This window comes from Phascolarctos cinereus, unplaced genomic scaffold (genome assembly GCF_003287225.1).
Source record: "Phascolarctos cinereus isolate Bilbo 61053 unplaced genomic scaffold, phaCin_HiC Scaffold_726;HRSCAF=1367, whole genome shotgun sequence".
Taxonomy (NCBI): Eukaryota; Metazoa; Chordata; class Mammalia; order Diprotodontia; family Phascolarctidae; genus Phascolarctos; species Phascolarctos cinereus.
Window position 1 is genome coordinate 71,127,844 of NW_027556098.1, and position 22,434 is coordinate 71,150,277.

General features: G+C 36.1%; 1 protein-coding gene across 1 annotated transcript in view; it reads left to right on the top strand.

The window, feature by feature from the left end:
- DMD (dystrophin) overlaps positions 1 to 22,434 on the top strand; it is a 1,828,382-nt gene that overhangs the window by 1,760,831 nt on the left and 45,117 nt on the right. The window contains 6 exon segments of the mRNA XM_078146592.1: positions 4,545 to 4,711; positions 7,148 to 7,259; positions 8,653 to 8,789; positions 9,498 to 9,536; positions 16,165 to 16,230; positions 17,441 to 17,506. Coding sequence (XP_078002718.1) covers positions 4,545 to 4,711; positions 7,148 to 7,259; positions 8,653 to 8,789; positions 9,498 to 9,536; positions 16,165 to 16,230; positions 17,441 to 17,506 — 587 coding nt within the window.

A 22,434-nucleotide genomic window follows, 5' to 3' on the forward strand; every position in this document is an offset into this window, starting at 1 on the left:
TGCTGTGAAGTTTGGATTCAGTCAAAGGGCTGCACTTAAGGACCAGAGGGCCACATGTGGCCTTGAGGACACAGGTTACCCAACCTTGGTCTAGAGTATGAAGTATATGCCCCAAATGTTAACATATTAATAGAAATTTAGTGCCCAGAACCAGGAGATGATAGCTTCCCTGTAAATATTACTTTAACTCTAGGTATCACATTTTAAGAAGGTTGTTATTAAGAAGTTAGCATGGTGTCAGAAGGTACTATTTGGGGTGGTCAAGGGTCTAGAAGACATGTTGTATTTGTTTTTTGTTTGAATTTATTTTATTTTGAAATCTTTTTGTATCAGTTCTTAATTTAAAACAACTTGAGTGATCAGATCCAGGCCTAAGCACTGTAATTTTTTCAAAAGTACATGGATTATCCATTGGTTTTGAATTATTTTCATTTTCAAATAAATCTCCGTGTCCTCCACTATCCACAGATTTTTAACAAAATTATTTTTAACAAAAAATAATAAAAATTTCAATAAAATTAACCAGTACATCAATGGAATCTGACGATAATATGTTCATGTTGTACGTTCATAGGGAGTCCTGCTCCTCTCTGCAAAGGAGAGGTTGAAGGGATAGGAATAAACATCTATTAAGTATAAAATCTTCATGAAAATCCTGGGAGGTAGGTGCTATTATTATCATCCCCATTTTACAGTTATAGAAACTGAGGCACATAGGTTAAGGGACTTGTGCAGGTTAAGACACTAGTTAAGTGTCTTATGTCATATTTGAACTCAGGTCTTCCTGATTCCAAACCCAGCATACTCTCCACTTTTGCTAGCTAACTGCCTCTGGAAAGAAGAGGAATTTTTTCTCCTCTACTTATACAATACTTACTATCATTTTTGTCATTTTCATTGACATTGTTTTATTCATTGTGCATATTATTTTCCTGGTTCTGCTTACTGCACTGTACATCAGTTCATATGAATTCTTCACATTCATCATTTGTTATGGTTCAGTGATATTCCGTTATGCTTACATACTACAGTTTGTTTTGCCATCCCCCATTAGGTGGCATAGTGGATAGAGCTCTGGCCCTGGAATCAGGAAGACCTGAGTTCACAAGTAGCCTCAGACACTTAACTAGTTGTGTGACCCTGCACAAATCCCTTAACCCCTGTCTGCCTCAGTTTCTACAACTGTACATTGGGGATAATAATAGCATCTACCTCCTAGGGTTGTTATGGGGCTCTCAAATTAGATGATTTTTATGGAAAATTCATATATAAAAAGCTCTTTTGGTATATGTAGGAGCTTTCTAATTTTGACACCTTTGGGGAATATGCAACATAGTTGAAGGAACAAAGGATGCCCTTAACCTAATGAAAAAAACCAAACAAACATGGGTGCTTCAAAGTTGGTTTTAAATATTGAACTATCTTGCAAAAGAAGGATTCGATTTGTTAGATGTATATTGAGAAGAAAGAATAAGACATGGTTTTGGAAGTTAGAGGCAAACATTTCAGTTTGGTATAGGAGGTTGCATTGGCTGACAGGTCCATCTCAGTACTTGTCACTTTAGTGTGATGCAGCACCCCCACTATCACTGGGGAGGACAAAGGGACTGCTCAGGTTTTTTTGTATCATACCAAAGTGACAAGGCTGTTCAGAGCTGAGTCACCTGGCAACAACCTCGAGCTTCCTCATCCCCCCAATAGACCCAAACAATGAGTTATGAATCACCTGGTATCTCCAGAGGTTTTGAGGGAATTCCAGCTGCACACTCCATGGAATGGCTCCTATAGGTCATTCCAAGCTTGGCTACATAGGGAAGAACTTTCTGATGATTCAGAGTTTTAAAAAATTGAATGTTCTAAATTTTCCCTGCCATTCTTTCCCTCCCTCCAAATTCTGTAGTAGTGGCCTACCTTGGAGATAAAAAAAGCAACCTGAGCGCTTTATGATATGAGCATCTGGCTCAGTTTTATATATCATCAAACCTGTATGGCCACTTACTGAGAGAGCTAGCACACATTGAAAGACCTAGACTTATTTGTTCATTTTTTCCAGACACCATAAACTTAACATAAAACACCCACAAGAACATGAACATGCCCTCTCATCATCCTTTTTGTTCCTCATCCCCTTTTTTTTTTTTGTTTCAGCCCTGGACAAATCCAGTTTTTGTGAAGGGTCAAATTTATTTTTAAAAAAAAAGTTTCCAATTAATTAGTGGGCTCTGGCTATCTATGATTCTTAAGATTAAGCCTCCCTGTAAACAGGTGGGGAATGCAAACACTGTGGGTAAACTTCTAGTTTATCTCTTGCCTCTGGTTCTGCCTGCTTTCTACTCAAGATTCCAACCCACAGTCCCACTCCTGAGAGTTTATATACCTAATCTCCTTTCAATCCTAATAATCCCCTTATTTGTTTAAGAGTGTTTATCCCATCCTAAGAGAATGGGCTGTCTTTTTAGGTAGTAAATTCCTTGTCCCTGGAAGTATTCAAGCAGAGAGGCTGTAAGGCATGATGGAATTCTCATGTTATATGGGAAGTTGGGTTAGTTTCTAAGGACTTAGATTTTTTTTAAAAAAAATTATTGATTTTTCCACCAAAAGTAGGTAATATAATGCTTTGAATAGAATAAGTGTTAAATATTTATTAGCTGGAACTTGATGTTATTTTGTTGTTGTTGTTCAGTTATTTCAGTTGTGTCTGACTCTTAGGACACCATTTGCAGTTTTCTTGGCAAAGGTACTGGAGTGGTTTGCCATTTCCTTCTCCAACTCATTTTACAGATGAGGAACTGAGTCAGATAGGGTTAAGTGACTTGCCCAGGGTTACACAGCTAGTAGATGTCTGAGGCCAAATTTGAATTGAGGAAGGTGAGTCTTTCTGACTCCAAGCCTGGCACTCTATCTACTTTACCACCTAGCTGCTGTATTGATATTATTACCATTTTGGGTAAAAATGGTAAAAAAAATTATTTAATTTAGCATTATTACCATTTTGTATAAAGAAAAACTAAAATTAAATGGCCCTTTTATATTGTGTTGCTGTTTTGTCAGCAACCATCAGTGAATCCCAGCATACTACAAAAGTGTGCATAGTTGCGTCCTAGATATCTCATTCTTGTGTTATTCAAATTTGAGTAGCTCCTTGAACATTGAATTTCTTTACTTTCCATGAAGGAAGAGTGAATATTGCCAAGTAATTGGCAAGTTTTCATCATGAGATTATATATTTAGAACTGGTAGTTTTCATTGTTCAGGGCTTCTCATTTCATTGATTTTTTTTACTTTAACTGTTTAATGAATGCCTAAATTTTCTGTCTTTGTTATTAACTCAATGCCTTGGAAACAAATCAGTTCAATTCCCAAAACTGTTGAAGTACTTAGTTATATATAAAGACCCCGGGAGCTATTTATGGAGTTTAGAGAAAAGAATGGGTTGCCACCATTATTGAGCTAGAATGGAAGCATGATTTAAAACTAGAAGGGGCCTTACAGATGTTAGAGGTCATATGGTTGTTGTTCAATCATTTTTCAGTCATGTCTGACTCTTCATGACATCATTGGGGTTTTCTTGGCAAAGATAGTGGAATGGTTTTGCCATTTCCTTCTCCAGCTCATTTTTTACAGATGAGCAACTGAGGCAAACAAGGTTATGTGACTTGCCCGGGGTCACACAGCTAATAAGTGTCTGAGGTCAGATTTAAACTCAGGAAGCTCAGTCTTCCTGACTTTGTGCCCAGCACTCTATCTACTTCACCACCTAGCTGCACAGAGGTCACACAGCTCAATGCCCTTTATTTTATAGTTGAGGAAAATGAAACTTACAGAGGGAAAGGTGACTTACTTGTAGGCAACAATAGTAGGAAACAGCAATCTATGAACACACAAATATCTACAGTACAAATTTATTTGACTTAGACATATTTTGTTCAAGGTATAGGGTATGGAGGGGTTGAACACAGATTCAGAAAGGCCTAGATTCAAGCCTTGCTTCTGACACTTAACAACTGTGGGACTTATATGATACAGGTTTGCATGCCTGGAACTTTTTACACTGATGGAAAAATAGGTCCAGGTTCCTTCTACCCTCCAAAATAAACTAATAGGCATTTTGAATACAAATACAAAAATGTCATTGTGCCTGTCCTCAAGAGTCTTTTAACCTGCTAAGGAGATTAAAATAGCTACCTTCAAGCATAAATACAAAGCATATACAAAGTTTTTTCATCATGTAACTATAGAAGGAAAGCAAAAATCAAATGCCTTGGGAGAGGGTTGATATAAGAGAAAACTTCATAGATGAAATGGCATTGACTTGGTTTATTAAATGGTTAAGAAGAATGTGTGAAAGAATTTGTTGACCTAACAATGTGTGGAGAAAATACTATTCTACCATATGCTTTATCGAAAGTTATTATGGTGAAAAGCAGTACTACTTGTATATACTTCTGTAAAAGAAAAAAAAAAGCAGCACAGTTTCCCTGTGGCTGACTTCTTCCTTTCCCTCCCCATCTTTTCTCTTTCCTTCTTTTCTTCTTCTCTTACAGGCTAACAATAAGCCAGAAATAGAAGCAGCTCTCTTCTTGGATTGGATGAGGCTGGAACCCCAGTCAATGGTGTGGCTGCCTGTGCTACACAGGGTGGCTGCTGCAGAAACTGCCAAACACCAAGCGAAGTGTAACATCTGCAAAGAGTGCCCCATTATTGGATTCAGGTATCAGAACAGACGCATCCTAGATCCTCTTTTTATTGCTGTATATGTCATAAGATCTTGTGTACTTCCTAACAGAAGCTGTTAGTTTTCTAGTCAACATGGTGGATACTAGGGGAGTTCTGAGGAGGACATCTCAATCTGTTAGTCGCTGAGTTAATTTGACTGATCTGGATGGAGGTATTTCCTTCATCCTTTATAGTCCTTGTTCACCCCTTCTTATTCCAGAACCTCATTCAATAGAAAATTATATCCTACACACACACACACACACACACAGAGCCCCTCTCTGAGTCTAATCTAAGCACCATACCCCAAACATCAGAAAGTCAGGAGATGGTTCTATACAAACAAACCAGGCTAAGTGAAAGGGCCATCTTAACAGTCTGACTTCCCCGATTTCCTTTCTCTTCTTTTCACCCTACTGTTCACACCAGGAGTTGTTGCAGTAATCACAGAACTTTACTCTTGATACATAAAATACCTGATTAGCCTCTGCGGATAGTATCCTAATGAATTGCTATCCAGGAGGACATAAAGTATGTAAATGAAGGGAAAATTCACCAAGGTACTTAAAAACCAAAAAAGAGTCTTTTATTTCAAAGTGAAAAAGAAGAAAGAATGAATAATAAAATGTTAGCACTAGAAAGGGGCCTTGGAGTCTAGTGCAATGCTTTTCTTTTACAGTTGAGAAAAACAAGGTCAGGAAAGGTTAAGTGATTTGCCCCAAGGTTACACTGCTAGGAAGGAACATGCTTTAGAAACCTGATGTGCTTCAAAAAATAGCAAAATTTGTGTCTTTATACTCTTTAGCCATTTGACCTTTTTGTGGGTCTTTTTTTTTTAAAAAAGAATGTGTTACTTGATAATAATCCTCACTCCTTAGTTCTGAAAGTTGTTGATCTGTTTTAACATCTGGATCAGCAGCATGGTTTCCATAGCAATGAATAAGCTACTCTGTTGTAAAATAGCTATATATTGGTATGCCTGTTCAGAATCCACTTAACAGCTAAGTAAATACTCTCTTTCAATTATGGTTAGACTTGTTTTATCACTTTGTTCCTTAATAGCTACTTTGTGTGGTTTGGTGTGCTCTTTATTCATGGTGTTCTTTTAGCATTGCTATTTATCCTTCTGCGTATCATGCTGTTTACCTAGAGGTTTTACAAAAGCTTTCTAAAGCCTAGATAGACAGCAGTGAGAGTAGGCTGCTCTAGTACAAAGACACCCTCATTTTGTCCTGGTTTCTGGCAGGTATGAATGATGACTTCAGGTGGGGATGCAGCAGGAGACTGCATTCCATTTCTTACCTTTTCTTTCTCTGCTGCTCTAGTAGTCAGAGAGAAATGTGGGGGGAGGATTTACAAAGTAACAGTAAGGGAGATGCTTTTTTAAAAAAATATACTGTAAAGAACAGTAGTATATTTCCTCCATTAGAATATATCGTTTAGAAATGCTTCTTTACTTTTCCTCCAAAAGGAGTACTAGAGTGTGAAAGGGATATCCGAGTTTTCCTATTCATTTTGCATAATGTAATTAATTTTCTTCGTTTGACTAAAGTCTTGAGATCCAAGAAAGCAACTTAAAATTAAAAAAAAAAGAAGAGGTAGTAGGAAATATTTTAGCTTTGAGGGTAGAGAAAAATTAACTACCACTTAAGACTTAAAAATTATAACTACTCCAATACAGCCTTTTATTGGAGTTTGATTTGTTATTTGTATGTGCTAGACTAAGGAGGGAGGGAATGATAAAAGCAGAAATTAGCTAAATGAGTATTTGGAAAATGAGTCATCAAAACAGTCAGAACGCATGATTAAAATATGTCCCTTTTTAGCTCACAGGTTTTGTTTTATTTTAGCTTTTGCCATTGGCGTTCCTTCATTTTTCTTTACCTTTTTGGAAAATAATTGCTTTAATGAAATTTTGTTCTAAAAATAGATAATGTATATCCTGAAAATTCCAGTGTTTGATGGTAGACTAGTTAATAGTTTGCCAGTACCTTCCCATTTCACCAAAAATATTCTTATGCTCTCATTGATTTGGAATAAGAACTTATTCCCCCCTTTTTGATGTTTACAGAAAAATATATCTGTTAAAAATCTTTGAGTAGAATTTTGGACATGGGTCAGTGTTGTAGAAATCATACCAGGTTAGAAGTCATCTAAGGCCTATTTTTGTCATTAAAACACTTGTGTCACACTGGGAATGTACTCTTGCTCCTCTGGGCCTCCATTTCTTCATCTTTAATAAAAGGGTGTTTTACAAGATCTTTTAAGTCTTTTGCAATTCTGATATTTCATCTGTAACATTATCATATTTATTGTACTGGTATAAGAAATCAGTGTAGAAAAAAGTTTTTTCAAGACCTTGGCCCTTACCAGATGTTTTTAAGGTAAATTTTGAAGAAACTAATTTTTTTTATCTTTTCTCCCCTACCAGGTACAGGAGCTTAAAGCACTTTAACTATGACATCTGCCAAAGCTGCTTCTTTTCTGGCCGAGTTGCAAAAGGCCATAAAATGCACTACCCTATGGTAGAATACTGCACGCCAGTAAGTGATGTTACTGTAGCTGGGGAGAGCTTCAGTTCTGTGTAGTCTCATGAAACAGTTTTAGTGTTTTGGTGTGCAAATCACTTGATTTTCCTAGATTTGGGAGCTAATACTTTTTGGTAGGGCTACAGACCAAAATTTACTAGGTACCAGAATTTATAACATGTGTGCGCACGTATGCGTGGGTGGGTGGGCATGGGTGAGCTCATCTATCTGCAGTATTAACTGCAAGTGTTCTCTCTGGCTTTAAATCAATGATCTTGGATAATATGCTAAACATTAAAGTATTGATTTTGGTTGTTCTATTGCTACCTACTCAATTTACTAAAATCCAGAAAGATATTTTTATTCTTAGGGAATTGTGTCAGTAATAGTGTGATACAGTACTGTAATTATAATTCTCTCTAAATGAAGAACCATACTTATTGTTTTATGCTTATATTTCATTATTTAAAGTAGATTAGAATAGTAAATTGGATCCTGCTTCACTTGTCATTAGAAAAACCCAGAATTCTTTTGATAGCAATTGAGCATTTCCAGTTTAAATGATCCATGTCTAGATACAAGCAGAATCTGTGGAATCATTAGAATATTTCTTTAATTCATAGCCTAAATCCAACAGATGGTCTTGTCAGCTTCTGGATCTGAGGATGTGTGTAGCCTGGAGCAGAGAACACGTTGGGGGATCATGATAGCTGTCTTCAGATATTTGAAGGGTTGTCACATGGAAGATAAATTGTATTTGTTCTGCTTGGTCCCAAGAAGGCAACTTTCAGTTCATGATAAGGAAAAAGTTCTGAGAATTTAGAGCCATCCAAAAATGAAAATGGACTGCCTTAGAAGGTAGTGGGTTTCTCATTACTAGAGACTTCAAGCAAAAGCAGGATGATTATTTATTGCAGAGGCATAATCTTGAGGGAATTTGAACTAGATAACTTCGCATTCAACTCTAAGATTATATGAATCGTTCTCATCTTGTATTCTTTGTCACTTGGCTCACCTTCATGAAAGGAGTTCAAGAAAGATTACACAGTGGACATAATAATACTTTATCATTCTTCCTCTTTTTTTTTCTTTTTTGTTAGGCAATGGGGTTAAGTGATTTGCCCAGGGTCACACAGCTAGTTAAGTGTTATGTGTCTGAGGCCAGCTTTGAACTCAGTTCTTCCTGACTCCAGGGCTGGTGCTGTATCCACTGCACCACCTACCTGCCCCCTTTATCTTTCTTCTGATGAAGAAAAAAGCTCATTAACGTTACAAATTAAGGGAATACAATGTGAAGTGTTGGTATAAGCTCTTGGACACCAACTTCTTTTGACTGCTCCTGGACCTGGGAGTCCTTCACATACTTCTCAGGTAACTAAATGCTGTTTCACTCTTGTGTTGCTTTCAGACAACTTCAGGAGAAGATGTTCGAGACTTTGCCAAGGTACTAAAAAACAAATTTCGAACAAAAAGGTATTTTGCGAAGCATCCACGAATGGGGTATCTGCCTGTGCAAACTGTCTTAGAGGGAGACAACATGGAAACGTGAGTACTGGTGAAGGCAAACCTGAGCTTTATTTGAGACACCCTTGAGCTTACCTCTCTTCACCTCCTAAATGCTTTCCCATTTCTTTCATCTGATTTATTTTAGCTGGGAGACACAAGCTGACAACACAATTGCCATTTTCCTTGCTTCTTTAAACCCAGTTTTTTCCATGAGCTAAACTTCAGTGTACAAAGGAAGAATACATCTACTTCTGCTAATTGCCTTCCAAGGATTTATAAAAGATGGGTAATTTGGACATTAGAAATTTTAACATTTAATGTAGATTTCACCACCCATGCACACATACAAAAAACTCCACCGTATTTTTTTTCTTCCTTTCTTATCTGATTGCTAAATTACAAATTTCCAATTATTGACTTTATTTTTCCTTTCAAACAAAATATGGTCACATCAAATTTTTGGAAAATAACCAGTAAGGATGTTCATGAACAAAGCCAGAGTGATTTTTCATTCTTTTCAATTTAACTTCTGTTTCTAATAATACTTCAATGGCAATCACAGAGCAGCTTGGTTGATCTTATTTTCACTCCTTTCCACCCTTTTGGTTTTTTTTTTTTGCTGCTTCTTTTCATGGTTGTTCATATTGGTCAGATGGATTTCATTTATTTTTACCTTTCTGTAATTATTTATTTTGCTGCTCAGTTTTTCTGCCTTTCTCTTCACCTCCCCATTTTTTTGTCTTGCAGTCCTGTTACTCTGATCAACTTCTGGCCAGTAGATTCTGCGTGAGTACTTTTGCTAAAGTCTGCTGCTGCTACATCCCCTTGCTTTATTTATTTATTTTTAGACATATATTCATCTCCCTCTTTCATTGTGATTATTTTTTTTAAGTATGTGAAAGGCCCAGCTACAACAATACAGGTGAATCACAATAGAGTTTTTTAGTCACCAACCTGGTGGACAGGCAAGCAGACATCCTGGCTGATGCACTAAGAGTCCTAATTAGGGCCTGATAAGGAGTTATTAGTTATGTTTCTGAGAGATATGGTTGTACATTTCTTCTCATCTAGGGCGGAAGAGTCTCCTGATTACAGAGTAAGTTTCTTCAGCCACATCATTTAAGTTTGAAGATTTCAGAAATTTGGAAAGGACAGCAGCTATATTCCTTAGAAGCTCTGTAATTCAGAATTGGCAAGATTCATTTTAGTATTCAATTGATTTGGGTTGACTATAGTTTAATGAGGTGCAGAAAATTTAGTTTTGAGTGCTATTTTGGAAAATTAGGTAAGAAATTTGTGTGTGTGTGTGTGTGTGTGTGTGTGTGTGTGTGTACATGTACACTGTTGGCAGTTTTGATACATACTTTCTCCACACCCCCAAAGTGAGAGAGGAGCCTACATCTTGAAACTTATATATACCATCCTAGACAATTATCATTATGTGAAATTGTTTGCAGTTGCTCTCATATTTGTGTTCAGCTTATTAAAGTTCAGCACTGCAGGCTAGTTAATTTAGCCCCTCAGGTAATGATTGAAACAGAACTCAAACCATAGTTTATTCTTTTATTAGAAAATATTGCTCGGCCTCTATACATATTGTAAAATTGGTAGCTGGTATTTAAATGGTAACAAAGTAGTGCTGTATTTGAAAAAAAGGGTTTTTTTAATTGAAACAAGTTATGTTTCAGGTTGCCCATTCTTTGCTTTAGATAGAAGCATAAAACAACTGCAAAAAAAGGATCTTCAATAGAAATTTCCTTTTATCAGGGTCTTCATGACTTTTTTATATAAGTGTATTTAAACTGAATTTTCTTTTGTTTTGATAATAATAACCTGCAAACCATCAACTGTGGCTTTATATAACATAGCTCTTCATTAGCCTAAAATAAATAGAAAGCTTACCCATATTTATGGAAACTATGTTATTCAGCCACTTAATTTCAAGTCCTTTAAGTGTGGTTGAATGTGTTCCCCCCCCAAAGCTCTGTCCTTGGCCTTCTTTTTGTGCCTGGGGTCTTCTCTTCCCTGCATTATTTATCACCTCTATGCAGATGAATACCACATCTTTGTTTCTACCCTCCTCCCAACCTCATTCCAAGGCTTCTATCTAGTATTTCCAAATACTTCCACCATTTCCCATTCACCCAGATTCACAACCTTGGAGCTATCTTGGATTCTTCCTCTCCGTTATCTCCCAAAGCCCATCAATTGCTGCAGCCTGAGTGTTCTCTTTTGGCATATTTGTTGAGTCTGTCCCCTGTTTTTCCTCTCAATGTAGTTAGACCCTTATTACCTCTCGGTGTACACTATTGTAAAAGCTTCTTGATTGGCTTGCCACCTGTTTTATTACTACTTCAATCCATCCTTTATACTATCATTGAAGTAGTCTGTTAACAGAACATTCTGATTATGTCATGCCTCTCCTCCCCTTTACCAGATATGTAAGAAGCAAGTGGAATATAAACTTCTGGTTACTCCACAGTTTTGTTCTAAATTACCTTTCTTTTCTCACTACCTTTCATTCCCCTTCATATACTCTCTTACAGGCAAACTGAACTATTTGCTGCTAGAATGAACACGATCACTCACACATTCCTCTGCCCCATTCTGGAGACTTAAAGTCTCCTTTCCTCTAAGGCCCAGCCCGGATACCCCTGTTCCATTTCCTTCCCATCTGAAAATGATCTCTTCAGATTCTCAGAACCTTGCCTAGACTTCACCCTTACCCATTGCTTTCCTTTTTTATAGTTATTTTCTGCATATCATTCCTCGCCGGCCTACAGTCAGATTATTCAGCACCTAGCTTACCCCTAGCATCTTGCACAATACCTTAATGTTTGTTGAATTTAATTGAATGAGGTTTTCTCATAAACAGTAAGTTGTCAACCTGCTGTAATTTCACCTACACAATGCAACTCTCCTGTAGATCTTCAAATCAGATGTTCTAGTGTTTTCCCTAGTAGCCTGCAGTTCATTGACTTGTAGATGTTAGAAATTTTAAAAATAGAAAAAAATCACTCTGGCCTAAACTTCATTAGGTCCTGATAAACATAGTCAGAGCCCATTCTAAGTAATAAAATAACCCAACCCACAGTTAGACTATAGAACATTTTTGAAAAGCATCAGGTCAATTTGAAGATGGATATCTTAAGCATAGAGTACCTAGTATTCACCAAGGGGGAAAAAAACCCTAGAAGAAATAATGTTTATTTCAGTAAAAATATAATGACAAATAAATATTTCTAGTTTTTTTATCAACCTAATAAAAAGTAGGCTTGGATATCTTTTTACTGTGAAACAAATTAACATCTTAAAAGTAAGGATTTGTCTTGTTGATATCAGGAATAACTAGACCTATTTAAGTATTGTAATTCCTTCATAGACAAAGCTGTTCTCTAACCTACAAGCCTGTGAGATGTTGAGAATATTCAAAGGTCTTTAAGGTCTAAGAGGTTGTTGCAGGATCAAATTCTTTGCTGCTTGAATTCTAAATGGATTTTGAAGGTCTTTAGTTAGTAAATGGCATTTTATGTCAATTTAAAGTCTGTTAAGTCCAGATTTGGGAACCTTATAGAAACTCATGTGTAGACTTCTCAGTTTTAAGACTCTAAATCCAACAAAATTTAATGTTCAGACTGCTACCTGATGCGAGGCAATATGTAACAAGAAAGAATATTGGTTCTGGAGTCGAAAGACCTAAGTTCAAATCCCATGCCTGATAATATCCTTGGGCAAGTCACAGCTGCACTAGACCTCAGTTCCCTCGTATACAAAATAAAGGTGATTGCACTAGATTCCTTTGAGCTCTTTGTCTTAGATCCTGTGATGACAATGAACTTTGTGATTATGGTATTTCTTTAGTCAGGAAGAGTGAATGCAGAAGTTTGCTTTGGAAGTTAGTTTAGCTCCTCATTCCTTTGACAAAGCCTAACCTTTAACCTGAGAGCTGAAACTCATTTCCCTAAGTACTTATTTCAGCACATCAAGGGTAAATGATGTTAGGAGTATGAGTATTCCCTACACTTATGTAGATCTCAAATCCTTTTCCTTTCAGTAGCTATTCCTCATGAGCAGTCATGGCTAAAAACATTTATCACACTACAGCCATCATTCTGGTAACAAATCCCTCTGCTTGGGACTGGCACATACAGTCTTTGTAACATTCTTTGAACTAATTCTCATATTATTGTTAAGCTAAGCCTGACATAGACTTTCCTTTGTCCATAGTTAGGACACCTAAACAGTTAATAGAAATGCCTTGGAATGCAAATGGGTAAAAATTTGTTCATTGCAAGTAATGGTGCAATAAACTAGGAATCTGGCTTTCTGCAGCAAGGTCCGTAGGCCTTAGTATAAATAGTACAAAGTAGAGGAGAGACTTAGATTTCTCTTGAAGGGGAAAAAGGGCCTCAATTATACTTTTTCAGAGAGAGGTGATTTTCTTTTATTTTTCTGGTGAAGCATGTGTCTGGGCTAAACAGTTTTAGACTTTTAACAGAATTTTGAATTAACTTTCTCTCCCCTTACACAATATCCCTCTCCTTTGTTCATTTTCTTCTTTAGTCTAAGTGTTTGTTTCTTTAGGTTCTTGGTATATAACCTCTTGACTTTTTGTTGTTTATGGTGTAGCTGCACAAAGCCCTGGTGCTTTGGGATAGAGGCTACGTAAATCCACAAGGAAAAAATATTAGCATGGAAGAAAAATGCTAAAGTTTTGTTGTTTATATATTCTTGAATTGAAATATGAACTTCCTTTGGTGAGAACTCTGTTGAAAAGGTTTTAGGGATTTTTTATGTTTATCATTTACCAAAACAGTTAAGTAGCTAAGATAGTGAAATAGGCAGATTACTAATAAGTTCACCTTCTAAAGCGACTCTTGGTTTATAGGTCATGTGTAAGATTGAAAAATAAATACTGATGAAACATTCCAGAAGAAAATGAGATGGATTCATGGTTTACCCTAGGGACCAAAGCACTAAATTATTCTTCTTAGTATAGATGTTAAAAAATACTTTTGGACAACATTTATTTGTGATTCTTCTAATTCCAAGCTGTCCCAAATAATATAGCTTTGAGAAAGCAACTGACTTATTCATTGAACAGGCATTTTTAAAGTGCCTCCTACCAATAAGCACTAGGGAGGTAACAATAAAGCAAAAAACCACCATTGGTCTTGTTGAGCTTGTATCCTCTTGGTGAGTATAACACTTCCACAGGCAAATAAATAGGAAATAATTTGAAGAGAGAGAGAGAGAGCATCAGCACCAGGATGTGGCATTCTGTAGTGCCATTAACTCACATGGAGGTGGTCATCTTTTCAGGAGCCCTTAAATTTCTTTGTAGTTAAACCTAGTAATTCAAAACTTTGTTATGATGAAGGTTGACTTAGAAGCCATTAGTTCCATGACTAATGTTCTTAACTTGATCAAGAGAAAATTATTCTAAGCTATTTGAGATATAGGAAGATAGATAGACACACCTAAATATACGTAAAAGGCTTATGACAATAACTCCTCATTCAAGAGTATTCAATTTAAGATGCTACATCCTTCTCTGAGAAGCTCATCTTTTCAGGAGCCCTTAAATTTCTTTGTAGTTAAACCTAGTAATTCAAAACTTTGTTATGATGAAGGTTGACTTAGAAGCCATTAGTTCCATGACTAATGTTCTTAACTTGATCAAGACCAGGCTTGTGTTTTCAATAATTTTATAGTCTAACTGGGGAGATAAGGCGTGTGACCTAACCATAGCAGAGAGAGGGCACAGACCTATGATTTCACTGGCACGAGGAGACCTGGTTGAGGAAACTCTACATATGCATGTCATACTTTCTCAGAAATTTGTAGTCTTAGAGAGTTGTCTAGAGCAGTGGTGTCAAATTCATTTATAATCAGATCTCTGCAGGCCATATATTGACTTGGAAAATCACATTAATATCATCTGTGTTTTATTAACATATTTCTATTAAACATTTCCCAATTACATTTTAATCTAATTCAAGCCATACATGGGAATTTTCCTGGCTGCATGTGGCCCAATGGCCATGAGTTTGACATGTTGCCCTAGAAAGCTGAAAGGTTATGACTTGCGTAGGTTATTGAAGCCAGCATATGTTAGAAGTGTCATTTTCTTCCTCTCTAACCAACTAAAATATGGTGTCCATAAATGAGGTACAAATGAAATTCACTAAGTATTCAAAGGAGGGAGAGATCATTTCCATGGGGGTAAATCAGGACAGGCTTTTACAAGGACATGACATGAGTTGGGCTGTGAAACAGCATTTCCACGGGTAGATTTAGGAAGTAGGTCCTAGACTTAGTTGAAATGAACAATGGCAGGAATATTTTTTTTTCTTCTGAGATCATAGATGGATCATTCGGTGTGATTCTACTCACAGGCACATGTCTTTCTCAGGTTTATTCTGAACACATTTGGTATGGGATCTCTTTCTTAAGCTTTTTCTATGAAATGAAGCTTAGACATTAACTTAGGATGCTTTTTCTTATAAGATATGTTGCTGTGGACTTTTTTGATCCAGTAATACTGTCATGCATGGGGATCAACTTTTGAAGAATGTTCCTATTACCTATTAAAAAAAAAGTAATGAGCATTTCAAAAAAATATTTATCTTCAAGGCCTTTTGTATGAACAGACTTAGAAAGCTGAAAGTATGTTGACCTTGTCAAAAATCTAACCTGAGGTACAAAGAAGTATTGTAGATCCAAGAATTTATGTACATTTCATTCTTACTTTCGCACACTGACATGCATAGATACACACAGAGTAAAATACCTTTGAATGTTAGATGACTGGCTACCTCTGATTTTTACAAAGTATTGAAATTTATATGTTCTTTTCCTGCTTTAAAAATTCTATGATTCTGTGACATCTGAGCACAATGTCATAGTAATATATAAGATCCCAAAATGTCATAGATTGCTAGATTGGCTTTCCTGAAGTCAGAATTTCTTGATAATAAATCATGAAATCTTAAGCATATGATATAGGAAAGAAGGAAAAAAAATGTATGACCCACTTGTACAAACCGTTTTATCTTTTTGAATTGTTACACAGTGCTGAAACTTTGAAACCATGAGATATAAAAAGTTGGTAGGTAGGAATATCATTTATCCTATCATTTGCTACAGTAGATATTTATCAGAATAGTTTTCATATTCCTTTGTGGCTTCTGAGGAAAACAAACAGACATATATAAGGTACAAGAAAGAATTCTTTGGAATGCATCTAATAATGTTTGGATTTTAGAAACATGGACATTTAGTATAAGGGAAAAGTAGATCATGTAAAGCACCAATTTGAATTAGTCAATTCAAGGCCTTGTATCTAAAGAACTGTGTGTTTTTTGAGCTTGACAGATGGTGTCTGTGACTAATCACATTTTCTGCCTTATAGGCCTGCCTCGTCCCCTCAGCTCTCTCATGATGATACTCACTCACGCATTGAGCATTATGCTAGCAGGTATGAGACCAGTTGAATGCCAGGAAAATATTTTATTTAAGTAACTAATCCAAAATAACTAGATTAAACACTTTATGTAAATAATTTTTGTTTTCAGGACTTTTCTGCTAATCAGATTACTCTTTAACCTGCATGTCCCACCACTGCATGATGTTTGCAGACACTAAATCCATGGGTAAAGAGCAAAGTTGCACAAATGTGGGCCTATAAATTTGTATCCTCATTCCATTTTTGCTTATACAAACCATTCTTTCAAACAGAATGTTTAAAGCCTTAAGGCAGTCACATCACTAGGAATTCAGCAATCTCCTAAGAATTTAAAACATTAATAGATGCCTCAGCTGACCCTATATCACATGGGTGACTAAAATATTGGCTTTCCATATGAGTGTTAATTTTTCAGTAAGATGCTGAGGAAGATAAGACTGACAGTGGTGGTTCACTTAACCCTTGCTGGTCAACATTCTTAGGCTTAAGCTAATTTTAATATCTATGAGAGGACATATTTAATTGGTTAAAAAAATAATAAAATTATAACTGGCTAGTTTTTCTCTGAGAAGTGCACTGCTCTGGGGTATTGACCTTTCCTTCATACCCCTCTTGTAAATAAGCCATTTATTATTTTTCTGAGATGGAGGGACTCAATAAAAGGTGAAAATCCTTAGCAAAGGAATGACATTTCCCCGGAAGCTAAAGGCAGACTGTTGACACTTACTGTCTTTCATGTGGAGTCACCCTTAAGGTTTTCTTTAATAAGAATCTAATTGGCCAGAATATTTTAAATCAGCATAAGGTCAGCAAGAAACAAAATCTGATTCGTGTCTCCAGACTAAGAAATGTTTCCCAGAGGACTTTCTTCTGTATGGAATATGTTGGGAACCTCTCCTAAGAGAGCAAAGGCCTGATTTTTTTTTTCCTCTCCTTACTCTTCCTCTCTGGAAGAGTGAGAACAAAATGTGAATCCATTTAGAACTCATCATTGGAGTTGGCAGTTTCCCACTAGTTAGCTTCTGCTGTGTGTTCTCCTAAATGATCCCTCAGTGTTAAAATCATTTGGAATAACTCATCATTTGGAATAACTTTGATAGGGAGGGTTCATTTGTCATCAAAAAATGAGTTATCTTTTAAGTTTTCAGGAATGTTAGAGCAGGTCTTGAATAGTTTCTAGTAAGTCATATAAGTTTTAATGAGCTTTTACGTTTTTCATCAGGCTAGCAGAAATGGAAAACAGCAATGGATCTTATCTAAATGATAGCATTTCTCCTAATGAGAGCATGTAAGTATCCTGTCTCTTTTTATGAAATGTTCCTGACAATGAAATTGCTTATGAGAGAGGGAGCTACCACAGTATAGGAATCAATCAGGAAAGCATATTCTTGCTTTCTGGGATTTGCATACAGACTTTTTTTTCCTTCCCTTTTTAACCCTAACCATCTTTCATGGGACTGGCCCATGCAATTACTGCTACCCTTAGTCAACAGGGACAAATACATGCACATGTTAGTAAGATTACACAGTGTTCTTTTAACAATAATCCATATACTAGGGGATTCAATATCAACTTAGAAAATTGTTCTTCTGTAGCCCTTTTTGGCTATGGAAAAGAGAAGAGAGCTGTCATCTGTATAAAATGACATTATTTCAGTAGACCTTCTTGGAATTGCTTCATTATCCAGCCTTTTTTTTTGGAACCAAACAATATTTACTTTGAGAGGTTCAAAGGATTCGTTCTGTACATTTGCATATATATTATCAGCCTCAGGAATTGAAGACAGTGAGGTAGTTTGGTGAGAGACATCAAAACAGAAGGTGAAGATTTTTTTCACTGTGAAAGATGAGGTGCTACTGCTAAGTGTCAGGGAGGGGGTATGTAGGGTGGTAAAAAGACTGCTTTGGTGAAGATGTAGGGCATTGACTATAGTGGAGGGATAAGAACACAGCTGGGTGATGGCACAAAAGAGCTTATAGTAGTGATTTAAAAAGAGCATGCCAGAGCTTGGCCCAGTGGATAAAAGGGGAAAAAAACAGGTCTGAGAGATCACTGTATAAAAATAGATTTTGACTGATATAAAGAAGAGCTAGAGCAGAGAATGGTGGCAAGTCAAAATTAACCGAGATCTCCATTTGGATGTATATATAGCACTGGTAGACAATGTGGAAAAAGTCAGACGGAGACAGGTTGTGTGCCCATCATATTTTGTTTGCACAACAATGAAGCAGCCAGTTCAAGAAGACATATAGACAGAATAATAAGTGGGAAAAGTTCAAGGGGTACTTTTGACTCATTCATACTAGTTAAAACCATGAAAATAGTTCAGATCATTTGGTATATACAGGAAAATACCAGAAGATAAAGCCAACTCCTGAGCTTTCTCCACCTACAATAGACAAAATTATCAGTTATCCATATGTGGATTATCCACTTAAATTTTTTTTTAAAATCTGGTCTCTCTCCCTACCACTGCTTCAACAAAGTTTATTCTTGGATGTTTCCTCTCACTTTCAGCTCAGGGAATATGAACCAATCTTAATATTATCCTAATCAAAACCTAATTAAGAAGGAAAATCAACTGCCAGAGAATCATTTAATGCATTACAGAGCTAAATTAAAATTACTTTAGCATTATCTGCTGTTTGGGTCATCCATGATGCTTGGGAATACACAGACCATTCAAACAAATTCAGACTATGACTACGTGCTTAGTGTAGATGATTGAGAATTAACTGTGTTTAAATTTTTGTTGGAAATTATTCATTTAGGTGCCTTTGGAACTAGTTAAATTATTCAAACCAAAGAGTGTTGGGTAATGAATCAGTGTCAGTCTAAAGGGAGGTCTTTAGTGTTATAGAGTTCTAGTCATGGAGACACTGTGTTTAAAATTTTTATCAATGGCTTGAATGAATCTATGATATGCTTATTTAATTGGCAGGTGACACAAGCTAGGGAGAGAGGTAATATATTGAATGCTAAAAATTAAAATCCAAAATGATATCATCAGGCTGAAACAATGGGCTGAATCTAATAAAATGAACTTTACTAGAAGTAAAGTCTTGCACTTGGGTTCAAAAGAACATATAGAAGAACAAGTCAATGGCTAGACAACAGTTCATATTGAATCAACAACATGAACAAATAAATGGCCAAAAGCTAACATAATCTTGGGGTACTAAATTTCCAGAGAGAGAGGTGATGATTCCACCGTGTTTTCTTGGTTGGATCACAGTATAATTATTATAAAAAGTTCTGTGCACTAAATTTTGTGACCAGTATGGAAAACCTTAGAAGCATTTAGAGAAGAGTACCAAGATACCAAGGAAAATTAAATGAAGCCATATAAGGATTTGTTAAAGGATTTAAATAAGTTTAGGTTAGAAGGGGTAGGACTTAAGGGAGAGGAGTGGGCATATTACTTCTAGCTGTTTTCAAAGATCTTAATATAGAAGAGGATTATATTTGTTCAGCTTGCCCTCAGAGCTCAGAACTAGGGCCAATGGAAAGCACAAAAAACACTAAGGAAAGTCATGCTAACAATTAAAGCAACCAGTTCCATGTCACTGAAGATCTTTGAAGTTCCTTCCAACTCTAAGATTCTATGATATTTCTAGCTATTAGGGGTAAAAACAAATGCTCCAAATTGCTAAATTTTTAACATTCACTTTGGCATTAAGTAAATATAGGTCCTTGACAGTAGTCAGTAAATAAGACTCTTGGAACTAAGTTAAAGTCAAACTATGTATCTTATATACATACTTATTTAGGATCATTATTGAATTCCAAAATTTGTTGGAGAGAATGTTAACTAAGAAATCAAGTTATTTCAGCAACACTTTTTTGTTGTTGTTGTTTGACTTTTCAAAGTAACAGATATCTTATCTTAGATACTTGGCTGGATTGTTTATCTCATCCATGTGGGTATTCCCTCTATGGGGCAGATAGAGGTGGGTTTGGAAAATAATGTAATGAGATGTAGATCTTGACCCATCCATATCTTCTCACCCTGTGAGATTCTTGTCTATGTCTCCTGTAAATCTTCTACATGGGACCAACCATCATATTGTGAAGTTTCTTCCAGGTTAGTAGTTTGAAAGGTGGGGACTTGTGCCCTGTGGGGTATGTAATCAAACAAAAGGGGGGTGTCAAATTCTATCCTTGCTTCTGTGGTCATTTGTTGGTTTGTCTTTAGCACAACCATGTGTATCTTCCATTTTTCCCTCCCTTACCTCCACTGTGCAAATTCCCAACCTCTCCTTATGAGCCACATGTCAGTTGTTCAAATTATACCATTAGCAGGGCATCCACAACAGTAGCTGCACACATATTACTGGGAAAATTACACATTCTCTGCTCATCATGCTCACTCCTTGAAACCCAAATCAACTTGTGACTATAGCAGGCACCCTTTGGAGGGCAGGGACTGGTAAATGAAAAGCAGTGCTTTCCTCCTTTTTTTCATTTTGAAAGGCATAGAGTAAGTCACGCGGGAAGAACAAGCATCAGTGGGTTGTAAAGTGTATTTCATATTCCCCCCAAGCCTCTCACTCTGCCAGCCTTTCTTGTTACTGTCAAAAATTCTACCTTATTTGTGAGAGGATATTGTTGACAACATGTTGTTGTCATGTTCCCTTATGGCATATATTTCATAAGTTTAAAAATCTTCACGTCTCCTGTCTCTATTCCCTTATCTGCTCACATAGCCAACACCCTAGTTTAGGCCCTCACCACCTCTCACCTGGAAAATTGCAATAACTTTCATTAGTCTCTCCCTATGCCAGTGCAAACACAGATCCCAAACTAATCTTGCTAAGGAGTAAGTTTTTATCATGTCAACCCCCCCCCCCACCTCCATGCTCATTAAATTCCATTGGCTCCCTGTTGACTCTAGGATTAAATATTATTTTATCTTTATTTCATTTTTTAAAAAAGTTAATATTTTATACAAGTTTCATAACATACATAGTTATTTGTGCAGTAGTTCATGTAGATGATTTATGACTAAATAAGAGTATGTTCTCATAATTTTTTTTAACTGAAAGCCATGCATGATCAAAGAAGTTTGGAGACCATTACTCTAGATCTATTGACATTGTGTGGATGTTAATCCCCTTCCTCTTTGTCATTTTGGATGCTTCACTGGTAATATTATGTGGTCTTTTCATACTCACAATGCATCTTTCCATTGCCCTTTGCGTGAGCCATAACTTTAATTCACTGGATAATTAAATGCTTTGTAGTCATACAGCAGCATCGGAAGAATATGGATTTTAAATAAAAAGGGCCTTTGTTACAGGAAGGAGCTCAAATCACTAAAATTACCACATTTTCCCAAATGCATTTGGGAAATTATGCAGCAAATATAATTTTAAAAAAAATTCTTAGGCTTTATCTAAACATGTAAACTAATTTGACTGAATTTTGAGGAAGAAAAGTAGTTGAATTCACTAGTAACACCAAGTAACTTCTTTTTACCAAACTTTTCAACTGGGTGTCTTGGATTCACATTATAAATATTAACCACTTTGATAAATTCTAAACTTCTTTCTTTGACGTGTTAATGTAATCTGATCATTTTACTTTTTTTTCTTCCTTTTTTGTGGAAAGAAATGTTTAACTCTACTTAAAATATCATTTGAATCATTCTTCAAATGAGAAAAAAAATGAAAATTGATAAGGAAAAGTGTTTAAGACATTAAGTTGGAAGGAAAATATTTAAACAGTTAGCTAGCCTGAAACAGCAGGTCTGATCCTCCCAGTGAGATGGAATGAAGGGTTCGCTTACTTACATCTGGAGATAAGGCCGACTGACTCTTGAGGATCCAGTATCCACTTATTAAATTGTGTCTGCCTATATACTAAATAGTATCTAGTTCCCAGAAAAAAAGTTGTATGCCTCCTAAAATATAAACACTTAAAGACCTACTTATAAGATTAAAACTTCATAACTATTTTGAAATTTCTGTTGAATCTTTATAATTAATTACCTAAACTTTACTTTTTCCATCCATTTACTTTCACATCCAGTCAGCATTTGAATTAAAAAAGCATATTGATAAATTTACATTGGGGTACCTTCTTGCTTATGTAGTTTTTAGAAGGAAAAAGAAGTACTTGCGTAAGCAGTGATTTATTTTAACTCAGAAAAGGTTAACATAGCTTTCACTTAGAAAATAGACACAGGGGAGACCATGTGCCATAGTGGATTTAAG